General features: G+C 40.0%; 1 protein-coding gene across 2 annotated transcripts; it reads right to left on the reverse strand.

Moving 5' to 3' along the window:
- Positions 1 to 2,806: 2,806 nt before the first annotated feature.
- Positions 2,807 to 12,153, reverse strand: LOC144516565 (uncharacterized). Of its 2 annotated transcripts, none has more exons than XM_078247944.1 (2): positions 11,902 to 12,153; positions 2,807 to 5,042 (listed from the first exon to the last, which is right to left on the reverse strand). In XM_078247944.1, exons 1-2 carry the CDS (start codon positions 12,098 to 12,100, stop codon positions 4,255 to 4,257), a joined length of 987 nt encoding a protein of 328 aa, XP_078104070.1. In that variant the 5' UTR covers positions 12,101 to 12,153; the 3' UTR covers positions 2,807 to 4,254. The 2 variants fall into 2 exon arrangements, 1 of the variants encoding a protein (XP_078104070.1); XR_013501853.1 differs by lacking the exon at positions 2,807 to 5,042 and adding an exon at positions 6,555 to 8,168.
- Between the last annotated feature and the right edge of the window lie 2,775 nt (positions 12,154 to 14,928).

A 14,928-nucleotide genomic window follows, 5' to 3' on the forward strand; every position in this document is an offset into this window, starting at 1 on the left:
TTCAGCAGCAGGCTACTTTCTTTCTTAATTGTTTGATTGGATGTAAACAATCTCAAACCGCAAGCCAAGACCGGTTGATGCGTCTGTCGCGCGTGGCTCTCGGCTCTGATTCCGACTCCAACCGGAAGAACCCGAGGATTTCTCTTCGTTTATTGTGTGTGTGTGTGTGTGTGTGTGTGTGTGTGTGTGTGTGTGTGTGTGTGTGTGTGTGTGTGTGTGTGTGTGTGGTCTGCGCAAAGAGGAGGGAACTGATTTGTTATTTTACCAATCTGGGTCATCAATTATCTCATTGATCACATGAAAGAAATCAGATATGATGCACTGCAATCTAATAAAGTCTACGGCCTCCAGGTAAAATGATTTTAAACTTTCATTTTGAAACAAAAATAAGCTCACATTTAATCAGAAAAAAAAATATATATATATATTTGTTGCATTACTCTGATTGCTATACTAACTTGTAGGCTGATATTAGCTGCAGCTAAAGGGGAGCAATATATTATCAAAATATTATACATACAAATACATAGCCGATATTATCTCGATGAACGTGATTTAGTCAAACCTGAATGACCAAATGAACATAAATAATGATAACACACACACACACACACACACACACACACACACACACACACACACACACACACACACACACACACATAGTGCGTGGCACTATCTTTTTGGGGACCCGTCATTGACATAATGCATTCCCTAGCCCCTTACCCTAACCTTAACCATCACAACTAAATGCCTAACCTTAATCCTTACCCTCACCCTAACCATAACCTAATCTAACCCTAAACCTAAAACCAAGTCTTAACCCTCAAACAGCCCTTTAAACTTCTGGGGTCCAGCATTTTGGCCCCACAAAGCTGTCCGGACCCCACACCCCATACTGTATTCCCGGTTTTTGGACCCCACGAATATAGTTAAACAAGAACACACACACACACACACACACACACACACACACACACACACACAGGTGACTGTGTGATTATCCTAGGCTGAATGCTGTTTTTCTCGAGGTCTATCAGAAGAGATGGGGCAGTTTGTCATTTAATGAGTTTGCCCAGGCAGAGAGAGAGAGAGAGAGAGAGAGAGAGAGAGAGAGAGAGAGAGGGGGAGGGAGTGAATCTCACTGCTCTCAAGATGATAGAGAGCGATGGGGGCTTCCCTGAGTCTACTACACTGTTGACAACTCCTGTAAAGCCAAGTGCAAAATGCTCTGACAGCGTGGCTAATTTTACAACATCTCTTCTATCGTTCCTTCGCTTTTAATCTTTCATTTTCTCCCTCCACTGTCTCTTTCCCCCTCTCTCAAGAACACTCTCACACACACACACACACACACACACACACACACACACACACACACACACACACACACACACACACACAAACTTTAGTTTTGTAGAGAGAAGACTAGAAAATGTTCTTGTTGTTAATAATAAGTTGATGTAAATTGCTACATCCATGCAGTAACTGAATGCAACGGCTCAGTATAACAATCAGTGGTGAGCTTTCTCGTAGTATTACATCATTGACCTTTGACCTTTCATGTCACAAAAGTCCTCAAAAACCTCCACAGAATACAATAAACAGATGAGTGTAAATCTGGACTTGATTCTTGGTGTTGTTGTTGGATTACAGACAAGCAATATCTCCATAGTATTTATAATGTTCTCATGTTTTTTGTGCATGGAAGGTAACTGTTGACCTTTAACAGGCCTATGCGTAACCAAATATTTAAGCAGTGGAACTTGGTTTATTTCATACATTTCTGTTATTCCCTTAAAGAATTGTGGATATATCCTAGAAAGATTCAAAATTCTAATTCATTGACACATTCTCCCTGTGAGAATAGCTACTCATTAAAAACAAAAATAAAGTCAGCATTTTGCAGGAAAAAAACACTTATGCAATCTTTATTTTCATGTTTTAGTCAGTTTGTGATTGGGTTCATTCAAAGAAATTAGCAGCTGATATGCTGCTCCCTGCAGGCTCAGGGCCTGTCCTGTCCAATCACTCTGCTTTATTTGCATGTTATGTAATTGGGTGGCCTGCATGTGTGGCTGTGGGGAGGAAATTAAAAGGAACAATCCGATTCGCTCTTTCCAGGCAGGCAGAGGAGCGGTTTGTCTGCAGGCTGAGGTAAGGACACATACTTTATTTTTTTTCATCTGTTTCATAATTCTTTGCATTATGCTTATCAATGAGAATACAGACTGCTGATTGGTCCCACCAGTGTATTTGCTATAAGAGACTGTGTTTGCAGCAAATGTTGAGGATAATATTGCAATTCCATACTATTGCTGCCTCACCACAGGGAAGCCTCTGCTATCAACTGGTGATAGATGTACACAGCTGCTCCAGGAGTCAGTCATTTTATTTTTCGTTACTTACACAGAGAGTAACTTTATGTGCTAAAAGATCGATGCAAAAATCGCTTTTTGTTTGGCCTCTGTTCAGTGTTCTGTCTTGATAGAAAAGCTTATCTGTGCAGCTGATGCTTCTCTCATTTTTGGAATTTGATTTCCCCAATTTTAGAAATAAGATGGTAGATTTCTACCCTGTCGGTGGCTGATGCATAGAAACATATGTCTACAAACATTCCATAAAAAAAGAACCATTATATAAATACCCAGGTTCCTTATCAGACAAGATGTTCCCACTGACCAAGAAGCCATACATGGAGCCTCTTTATCAGCTCGACTCTACCAGACACAAGAAGACCTAGTCTCGGTCATCGTATTGGAATGTAACAAATATCATACGAAAAAAACTAAAGATGACAGTGATGCATTTTTTACCATACACATCTGAATGTGTTTTTATTTAGCTTTATATTTTCATTGTCACATAGCTGGTTTACAACAGGTTCATAATATGACTGAACTTTGGCAAAAGAGAAAAAAATACAAGTATGTACAATATATATATATATATATATATATATAAAAGAACTTTACAGTACAACATTGGTATCACTAGTTGACGTACGATGTACCACAATTGCACGTTATCAAGATGCACATTAATGAGAATCAGAAAGATGTTTAAAGCAGATTGAATTTAAAGTGTTGAAAGGCATCTGTTTTACCTTTTATAATTAGTTTTTTTATGCTGCACAATGCAATTCTGGGGTTTCATATTAATGTTCACCAGAGGTTATGAACACAGAGGAAATGGTAGCTATAAACCTAAATGTCCAGCACATCTGTGGTCCACAATTTCAGAGTAGTAGTATTAATAATCCTCCAGTATTCTGTAGCATGGAGAGTCAAAGATAGTACTCTGCTGTTTTGTCTATTTTTATGTGATTTTGTATGTTTCTTTTTAAAGTGCTCATATTATGCTTGTTGGCTTTTTCCCTTTCCTTTATTGTGTTATATATCTTTTTTGTGCACGTTATAGGTTTACAAAGTGAAAAATCCCAAAGTCCACCCCAAAGGGACTTACCATCTCCAACAGAAAACTCTGTTCACAAACTGCTCCAAACAGCTCCACTGTAGTCCAGCCTTTACTTCCGTGACAAACGCGCGTCACTTTGTAACACACGTTATAATGCTCGCCTAGCTGCTAGCGTGGCACACCCTCATACTCTGCTTCTGACTGGGTAGTAGTCCTTACCTAGCTACTGCGCATGTGCGACTCCCAACAAAGATGGAACAGAAGTGTGATGTCTCACTCTGTAGCTAAAACAGAGAGCTCAACACACAGGGTGAAAAGAGGAGCTGCAGCAATGTGCAGTACAACAAAAATATGGTGTTTTTTGAAAATTAAACCATGTAAACCTATTCTGATATAACCTCTAAATACAATTATGAACCTGAAAAGGAGCATAATATGAGCACTTTAATCTACGGAGTCTCTACAGGCCTGGTTATTGAACTTCATTTTGTGTACCGTTCTGTAGTATTGAGTGGAAAGCTGTTGGAAGTTGGAATCAATTAGATTTAGAATTGTTCTTTGATCAGAAAGTTCCTGATTCAAAAGGACTAGTTTAACATATCACTCAATATCATTTCAAAGTCTTTGTATGGCTATTTATGTAAGACAACATTCAACATTTGAGAAGTTTGGCTTGTGTACTAAACTATAAAATCTTCAAAGCAAAATTCAAAACCTTCTGGTATTGGTAAAATAACTCACGGGTGAAAACTCACTTGCCAAAACTCACAGGCGCTAGTATCGAAACGTTTAGACTGTATGCAACATAACTTCATTAATGACGTCCGTTTTGAATTTCTAGGCAGGACTTTGACTCGTGGAAAGTTTGACTCCGTGAACTTTTCGCATGTGCTTCTTCATGAGCAACCTTTCAGTAAATAACTCATCACAATCCCCACATTTGTACGGTCTCTCCTCTTTATGTTTGGCAAAAACGTGTTTCCTCAGAGTTGAACCCCTGTTAAAAGATTTGTCACAGATGTGACAGCTGAAAGGCTTCTCTCCTGTGTGAGTTCTTATGTGTTCTGTCATGTGTCCTTTCAGTTTAAAACACTTGCCACAGAAATGGCAGCTGTAGGGTCTCTCTCCTGTGTGTACTCTCATGTGGTTCTGCAGATTGCTCTGACAGGGTATGTGTTTGCCACATATGTGACAGTCAAAGTTCCCCTTGCTGTCATGTGACTTGCTCTCGTGTGTCTTGAGGTGCCATGTAAGCACAGTTTTTTTGGTGAATATGTAGTTGCATATGTGGCAGCGATATAAGGTGGTACTCGTCTTCTCTTCAGAGTGCTCTGGATCCTCTGCAGGGCTTTGCTTGGGCTCTGTGCTCTCCTCTGCTGCTCTACAGTCTTCTAACTGCTGCACTGTTCGGATGAGTTCTTTCGTCAAGGCGTCCCCGTCATCGCTGTCCTCCGCTGAAGGTTGCTCATCCATGCCGTTGATCCACAGTTCCTCCTCCTGCCGCTCATCCTCCTCCGCTTTAATCTGGGAGGGTCCTGGCTCGTCCTGGCACACACCCGGGTTCCACTCCTGCTGTTTAGGGGGAATCTCCTCGGCGGATGTATGTGCAGTTGGCTGTTTGGCATCTGCAAGGATGGAAACACAAATGCATTACATTTGTAGTACACATCAAAGTCGTCAGCGCCAAAATAGTGCTTCCATCAGTCCACACCCATCAGGAATTTTACCTTTGAGATCAGCCGCCTCAGCTCAGAGCCACATCAACTTCATGAAGGGACAAACCAGTCAAGAGTGGAAAGCTGGTCTACGCAACCCAGTAGAACCTCAAACTAGGAACTATTTTCTTGTGTATGTGTGTTACACTAAAACATAACAATGAAAATCAATTACTATTTCATTTTAAGAAGTGAATTTAACGTATGTGTGTGCTGTATCTGGATACATGAAGGTGTATTGCCTTGTAACTACCATCTAACATGAACAGTATACATGTAATCTTGGTAGTCTCAGAGGCATTAGAGCTCTTAAGATTGAATGTGAATCTCCCCCCCCACACTTCTCATTTGCTCAAACCGACTCAAATGTGATTGCTGGAGTGTTTTTGCAGTCAGTGTTTATATTCTCCAAACAGCCAAATGTGTGAGCAAAGGTTTAGCTCAAGTTGAAACATTTTCAAATACCCAGAAGCCCAAAGATTCTGCAGAGCAAATTTGCATCTGTTCCAACCACTCAGCGTCTTTCCGCTGGCTCTCTATACAGTCATGCTGCCTCTAAGATTTGCTTTATAGTTGGTTAAGGTAACACAAGTTAGCAAATGCTCCTCAGAGTCTTCTTTATTGAAGTATGTTCAATCAATCAAACTTTATTTGCATTGCACCTTTCATACACATTAGTGCAATTCAAACTATGAAATCACACGCTGCTGTGTACACTGGTGCACTTTAGGTGCCTTGTTGAACTCATACATTAGTATATTATCAGCAAATATGCTGCCAAAACCTGGTACCTACACTACCCACAATGCAACTGTATCGCTCAACAGTTTGGTCAGGAATTCAGGTGTGTTATGCCAGGAGCAGCTATTGTAGCCTCAAGTCGCTAGCCTCAAGCAGAGAGGAGGTGCGGGCCAGAGGTCTGGTAAGATCACTTCTTTCTAACTCCACTTTCAAACTTGCTCAGACCCAACTGTCACTGACTCAAGTGACATCACTTGAGGCAATTCATCAGACTTCAAGGCAGCTACTTCTGAAGACACAAAATGCTTTTAACAACTTTTTTTTCCCCCTTTCTTATATGCAGTAGAATTTACCGTCACTGAACTCTCCGGTTAAAAGTTTCAAGTCTGTTGGTGTGATCATGTCACACCTGTAACTGCACCCAACTGTGATGTCACAACCAACTGTGATGACACAGTGTACCAACACACCCTGGAGTACACTTCTACATCAATTTTCAACTGAATTAGAGCTTTTAATAACTTAATTTAAATGATCCTTATCAAGATGTTTGTGTTCGTATCAAAAAGGTAACATCTGCCAATATGTGGCTTTAAACCCTTTTGAAGTCCTGATTTTATACCTCCATTGTTCTTCGCGTATATTGCTCACAGACACACAATGAATAAACTGCAGCACTAATTACATGTACTGTAACTTTATTGGCATTACACTTTTCAAAAACAGGCAACATATTACATGCCAATAAGAACAAGGACACATATGATTTAAGGCAGAATTTCAGGAAGTACAACCGCCAATGACAAAGCTATTAACAAATAAATAAAACACTGTGCAAAAAGCGAATTTTATGTAATAGTAAAAGCCCTTGAGATTTGCAGGTGTAGCTTTATACACTTGTAAAATCCAGTTACTTAACTATTTGCTCGGTACACCGAGTGTTTCAGTATATTTCTACTGAGCATGTTACATGTTACATTTGAAGCAGATTACAATTACAGCGACTCATCAGCAGAGCCACATGGAATCTGAGGCTGCAGATTTTTAAACAAAAAAATAAATAAATAATGAAACTCAGAAATGAAAACACATCTCTACCCCAGGCAGAAATCAAAAGTCAGCTACATTCTGCAGATTTTCATTCAGCATCTCCGCTGAAAACTGAAAAAAAACAATCGGCTGATTCCGTTTAGGTCTGCTCATCAGGAGCATAGATATAAAACTGTTTTATATCGATGCTCAGGAGCATCTGTAAAGATTGAGTATAAGTGGAGTGGATAATAAAAGCTAATTTGGGGACGCATGGCAGCTCCAACATCAATAAAACATACAAGCATAAAAGATAAACCTGTAAAGAAACCCTCATCATCAGAAGAAGCCATCAGACGTATCTTCTCAACTTTAAACGGAAGTCAGCATCAGCATTGTTACAGCAACAGAATTTCAGACAGAGAAGGTGACATCGTGGACTGTCTTCATGGTGTGTTTGAACACAAAGAGCAGAGGAAAGTGCTGGCTTCACTGCATGCACTTAAATGGCATGTTCTCCCTGTGTTTGATCCTGGCGTGTTTAGTCTTGGTTGAAGATCTGGTGAAGCTTTTCCCACAGATGTAGCAGATGTAAGGCCTTTCTCTAGAGTGACTCCTCATATGTTCTTTCATATGAACTTCATACTAACTTCAGTTTGTATCCGTTACCCCAAATGCGACTGGAAAATGCTTTCTCATCAGCGTGTGTGCGTGCTCTCATGTGGCTGATCATTTGACTCCTGGTGTCTGTCAAAGGTGAAGCAGGTGTACACTGTTTTGGTCAGCTTTGATAAACTTGCATGAGCTGCGAGGTGCAATTTTAATTTGACTTTTTTCAGAAAAGGCTGACAGAAAATATTACAAAAAAAACACGTTTTTCTTCTTTGTGTAAACTGGAGAGACTCCAAAGGATGGTAATGGTTGGTCATCTTGTGACGGTATCTCATATTCCATGTGCTCTCCGACTGTTATAACTCGAGTTAGGATGTCTGGGATCTCCTTTTCTTCACACTCCCCAACAGTGACAATCTGAGTTAGTGTGTCTGTAACACTGATGTATGCCGGACATTCGTGTCTGTAACGCTGTTCTATGGCGGACATTCAGGTGTCTCCACAGACCTGGTCTAGAGTTCAGTCAGTTCCTCTTTAATGGGCCGGATGACTGGCTCCTTCTTGGCCTCACTGGGAATACATTCCTTCTGTATCTGCTGCTCCTGAGCACAAACTCCTCCTGTGTCGGTGTGGGCAAATCGATCTGCCTTGAATCTGTAACAGTGGATAGGAAAATGTTTTTGGTAGCAGCTAGAAAAATAACTTGTCTGATCACACATGAACTAGATGTTTGGAAACTCGAATGATCCCCAGCAGTGACGCTCGTCCTAACGGCAGCAGAGAATTAAAATGTAAGTTATGGTTAGAAAAATGCACTTTGAGCACACCGAACATTATAAAAACACAATTTTTATGTGCATGTGATGCAAGTGTGATTCACAAACTCACAGGATAACTGCTCGTGAGCATATGACCTCTTACACAGGAGGTAGTAATCCCATAGCAAGGTACCTGAGCAAATGGTGCCTAATTGTGATTGGGTTAAATGGCTCTAAATGCAACACAACACCACAGTCAACATCCACATTCAGAAGGCATTGAAACTCTAGTCTCTACAACACTGCTGTCACATTACTGGCTGTCTTTATTCCTACTGGTTTTAAGGCTGAATGTTGCTTCTCCTTTGAGGTGTCGCACAATTACACTGTATGGAAAAATGCACAATTCAGCGCTGCTCACACTCATGCTGCGTTCGCGTCATATGGGATGGATGGTAGAGGTGAGAAAGATTCCTACGTTAACAACATGTCATCAAGATGGTTGTATGATGACAGAGATGGTCATGTGAGGATTAAAATACTATAAATTACAGTAATTATGACTCAGATGTTGAAGTGAACGATATTTAACTCAAAACTCCGATAGGAGATGAACCTGACATTAGCCTCGTGTGGGGGGACCCGTCATCTTGTAATCCCAAATGCGGTTTACTGCTGAGTCCATGCTGTGCATGTGCTTTGATACTGTTCAGCCTTGTTGAAGTTGTTTTTTCTTCGCTTTTTGCTTAAGGTCAATGACTTAAATTTCTCCCACAATCACATGCTTTTTTTTGAGACACTCCAAACAGAAAATGACTGGGAGTTAACTCCACATTCAGTCAGGCTGTACTTGAATAACACCAGAAAGATACAAGACCACTAGTCTCGCATTGTCAGACCTTCCTCCACAGCACTGCGAAGGAGGGTCTGGCAAGTCCACACAGCATTCTGGGATGGGAGAAAAACGTACTTTACTTTATTTCTTTAAAACCAATCACAAATCGTCTTGAGCGGTGCTAAGCGCCAAGCGTAGTCACGGTGCCACTGCAAAATAGCCTCGGGAAGGAACTTGTTTTGGTGTAACATGTGTAAGTTCAAAGAACAGTCCCTCCAGGATTTTGCGATGCCGCAATCGCGCCAATTCAACCAATCACCACGACTTTGGTGCAACTCGCAATTTTGACCAATCACTGCAACTTTTCCGCAAATTTGACCAATAACCGGAGTTTCCCGCGACTTCGACCAATCCCAGCAGTCCCACGTGCCAGACTTTACGTCAGTATGTGACTCTGAGAACCACTGACCAAACGGGAGTGAGAACGGGTTGACGTCACACGTACGTCGCCGAATATATTTCCTTGTAAGACGAGACGTGTGTGACTCGAACATCTCACATTTACCAACAAAACGTACAGCGAAAGACCGTGCAAAACATTTCAGACCGTCCTGCCAACCTGTATACATTTTAACATCAATATACGCTGTAACGTTTTTTCACTATAAAGTCGCTGAAAGCGGCTGCTGTTTCCTGTCGGCTCTCTGCAGCGGGCGGGGCTGCTGCTCAGTTCCCCTCGCGACTGACACACACACAAACACACACGGTGGATGCAGGAAAAACCGCAGATGAGACGTACAGGATGACCTAAATTGAGGACAGCTACGCTCGTTATTGTAAGTGCAATGATAAGTTAAAGTCCAATAAGTACTGTATGTGTCCCAGGCCAGAACAGGAAATGAACTAACAATGTAAAGATCAACAAGCCACTGACAGATATGTTCAAATTTGATTCATTCAATAAATTAATTTTTTGTCTTAAATCCACCAGCCATTTTCATAGTATACCAATATTTGCAGCATCCTGAGCCTTTCTGGTAAGGTTACTAAGAAAACTCAGCCCAGAGTAGTTTTATTCTCCCCAAAACAAGTTTCCTTTTTATTTTTAAAGAACTATACAAACATTTTTTTTGTAAATTTTTTTACAAAAGCTCCCGCAAAAATCAGGCATTTTGGGCCGCAACAATCTCAAAAAAAGGCCGCAAAAATCCTGGAGGGACTGAAAGGTTGTTTTAGTCATGCAACAGAAAACTCAGATTGGACAGATAGTCTAGCTAGCTGTCTGGATTTACCCTGCAGAGATCTGAGGAGCAGTTAACCATAGTCCTCAGAAATCCATCGGAGTTTAAAATTACAACACAAAGAAAGCAGAAGGTAAGGGGACATCCGAAAAATGACATCCGAAAAGAGTGACATCCGGGGGAATTTCCGGCAGTACGAGAGCAATCCCGGAAGTGGAACATCGTGGATATAGACTACAAGACCACAGGTTAGAATTACAAACAGGAAATTACAATAGAGATCCAAAATGCACAATATGTTACAATATGCGACATCACATCAAGAACAAATTCATTAACACATGCTACCTTTAACAATATGTTCACACAATTTTAAAGCTTTATATGAAAATGCATTTAAGCAGCTCCTCCACTACATGCTTTGCATGCAACCTTGGCTTTTATGTTAACATTAATGGTGTCCTCTTGGTGAGTAGCAGGCAGTGTTTAACTACTCTGGAGTAAAACAAAAACAAACAAACAAAACGCATTTGAAAATAGAGAAACCAGTTGTCTCGATAGAAACATTTAGCTTATTACATTGGTATTTTGTTTTTCCTTCTTGCAAGATAGGAGTTTTAGTGTTGCTTTAGTGTTGAATGACCATATTACTTGGCATATCCCTATCCCGAGATGTTTTCATGTTTACTCTCCTACCTCATATTATTTGCAAATTTGCATAATACATTGGGTTCTGATATGACATACAGTACATTTGAACAAGGCTAAAATAAAGCTTATTGAGTCAACTGACAATGTGTGTAATGTTTTTTATCTACACAAAAGTATGTACTTTTTTAATATAGAAAAAGTAGTGGTCCTGTTTCAGTAGTGAGAACAAATTAAGCGCATTCATCACGCCTATATGTGCACATTGGAGGAGAAGTATCAAATTAAAAAGTCGATTTAATAAAATGGTGTACTGTTAGGTGGCTCAATTAAATGCCAAATTTACCAGTGTATCCTTTAAAAAATATATTATAAAATGCATGTTTTACAAGTAGTACATTCGTCCCAATAAATAAAGTCACTTTTAATTAACATATTTTTGTAAGTAAGTTTCCCTCTACACAATAAAACGTACTGGGTCGTATGATGGTGTTAAGAGTACCAGAATTACCAGAGGTCAGTGGATGTTACCTTCAATATACAAGCGTAAAATGTGTCTTTAAGAAGAAAGTATTCATATATGTGCTGTATTTAACAAGAAAACATGTTGTTGCCGCAGTGTCTTGCTACAACGAATATTATAAATACTGATAGACAGCCTATATAAAAGAAGGCCATATTAGGCTACGTTACACAAAACGTAAATAGTTTTATTTTGAAAACTGACGGAACATGTTTACCGTCTTCTTGAAAGCCAGGCTACCTGCTAGGAAACTGTAACGCTAGCTAACATGGCTTGATAAGGTAGCTGAATACAAAGCCCGTAACTAACTTTACACGGTGTTATCTGATGTGGTTTAGTTAACTAATGGCTAATCATAGTAATAGCTAACTAAGAAACATACCTGCCCTGTGCAGTCTTATCTCTGGTTTGTAGACCAAATCCAGCAGCCGCTGCAACCTCTGGTTCTCCAGTTTTGTTTGGTACACCTCCTCCTGGTAGTCTATTATTGTCTTCTCAACGAATCCATAGATGTCTACCGCAGCTGCTGTTAATCTTTCCGTCAGAAAGACGTTAAACGACTGAAGCGTAACGTTAGCCATCTTGCAACCTGAATGTTGGCTCTCTCTGTAGTCGTGTTCCAGCCTACCTTTGGCAAAGCCAAAACATGTAACAAGGGTCATACCGCCACCTACTGGGCTGGACTGTGTATAACTAGAAAACAGAAGTCTTGTCTGGCTGTATTGGCCATAATCATACATTTTAAAACCAATCAAAACTACAATTTACCTGACATAACTTTTTGTTGCAAGACAGCGTGTATCTGTTACAAATCCTTAATAGTAAGATTGTACCGTTACACTCTAGGTACAGTTTAACCGGTTAAAGTGAGGCGTCATTGTATCTGTGACTGCTAAACTCTTCCTACTAATGAAAAAAACACCTAAACTGAATACTTAAGAGATATGCGAGCAGCTCAAGGGATGGCAGTGTTGCTCACTGACAAATTCCCATCGGTCCAATAGGCTACTTTGATTAATGCCCAAATACCTGAACAACTTCCCACATTCCCACCAGCCTCACCTGTACTTTGTGTTTACTGCTAATAAGCACATACTAAGATGGTGAACATTAATCCTGCTAAATATTCATCATGTTTTTATTGTCATTGTGAGCATGCTGAGGTGATGATGATTTAGCTCAAAGCACTGCTGTGCCCCAGTACAGCCTTACAGAGCCGCTGGCATGGCTGTAGACCATATTGATAGATGTGCCAATATGAAACTAGTCTTCATGTAATAAGCGTTAGCATCAGCATGTTTGTTTTTAAAACCATTTATTGTTCTTCTCCCAAACTAAGCCAATAGTGTTTAATGCTTTTAAAACAGACAGACATACAAGGACTTCGCTTCAATACAATGTTGACGTCAGCATTTCTCATGTCTATGCACTCTGGTTGATGTAGAAAACCCAGAGTTAACAAAGCCCGCTGATAACAAGCTTCATAACACCTGTATCTGTTGCTAATAGAAAACATGGAACATATTAGTCAAAAGAGAATGGCCTTTTCACACAGAGGAGCAAAGTAAAAAAACATGGAAAACATTTTAGCTTCTGTAGAAACGCACCACAGACCACCTGTCAAACCTTAATGGGCAACCACTGAGTAATAAGGGATCATAAAAAAATAGGGTTTTTAACTGATGCACAAAAGATTCATATTATGTTTTAGGGCTGTGCAATATCTTATTATATCGAAATTGTGATATGAGACTAGATAATGTCTTAGATTTTGTCATAGTGTGTCATTTTTGACGTAATATGGTAATATGACATAAGTGAAACATGTCTTTTCCCGGTTTTAAAGGCTGCGCTACGGTAAAGTGATGTAATTTCCTGAACTTACCAGACTGTTCTAGCTGTTCTATTATTTTGCCTTAACCCACTTAGTAATTTTATCTACATTACTGATGATAATTTATCAAAAATCTCATTCAGTAAACATTTTGTAAAATGCACTAATTGTCAACCCTACAATATTGTTGCAATATTGATTACATTAAATTAAATTACGTTTAACCATGTATCCAGCTAATTTAAATAGCTCATGTTACTGTATTGTGTGAACAGTTAACTTCATTTAATATTGTATGTGGTGTTTTCTTTTTGCGGGGCGCAAATGTTCCACCAAAACAAGTTCCTTCCCGAGACTATTTTGCAGATTCACGGTCCCTGCATCCGGAGCTTAGTGCCGCCCAAGACGATTGTGGTTGGTTTAAAAAATTGCAAACAACCCAGAGCGTTTTTTTTTTCTCCAATTCCAGAATGTATGTGTGGTGTAGCCAGACGTTACTCCACAGCTTGTGGAGATTGGTCTGGCAATGCGAGACTATAGTATCCACTCAGTTGAAGTGCCAGGAAGAAGATCTCCCTCTCCACTGGCCACAGTTTGGGTCTGACAGCAAGAAGATGACTCGGTGCTCTCTGTTCATACTTCAGACAAGCAACAGCATCACCTTCTAACAGGTCCTGCAGTTTCTCTTTCGTCCTGGCTGGCCCAGTGTTCCTGAGGCTGTGGAAATCCTGGTCCTGAGGTGTCCTGCTTCACCTACACCTGACAGTATTCAGCGTGTGATGGCTGTGTGCAGTATAGGCCGCTGATTGACATGCTGGCCTCCTGGGAGACTGGGGGTAAAATAAGGAAAGAATAGGTTGATTATAAAAATCACTACTACAAAACACTACAACATTTACTATTGGCTACTGTATATACCGTATGTTGATAAATATTTTTTGTGACTATAGGGTCATTGTCCAAATAACCAATAAACACAAAAGGAAGACCCGGCCTCCTTCACCTCACATTTATGGACTGGGATGATGACAGAAACATCCAGGTAAATGCTCGGCAGAAGGTGGATAAAGCAAAGTTTTTCAGCAGAGACAAAAAAAAGGGCAATATATTTACTGATCAAAAATATTTATTATTATCATTAGGGTGCTAAAACACCACTGTACCACAAGTTATTTTGTATTTTGTGTTGGTCTAACTGCAGATAGCCTATACTATTGATTGTTTTAAGAGAGATGATTTTTCTTTTACAGTCTATGGACTGATGTTGTTAGACTATATTAACTACATTATTAACTAAAACAATAATGTGTAATGCTGTGCACCAACCTGCTGTGAACACCTCCACTTCCTCCTGCTTCTTACCTCCAGCTAGCGTTCTTTAAAAAATAAATGTCATTATGATACTCTAATATTGGTCTTTTCACAGCCACGAAGATAGGCTATCCTCTGCTGCCGCTGTCATTATTCGCTCAAAGAGTTTCAGCTGTTAGATGCAGCCCTTCAGTCCTAACTCAGCAATATTTTGCTTATTTTTTGATGCGCGTCTTGTGTAAATAGGCCTATTAAAAAGAAAAA

This window comes from Sander vitreus, chromosome 4 (assembly GCF_031162955.1).
Source record: "Sander vitreus isolate 19-12246 chromosome 4, sanVit1, whole genome shotgun sequence".
Lineage (NCBI taxonomy): Eukaryota > Metazoa > Chordata > Actinopteri > Perciformes > Percidae > Sander > Sander vitreus.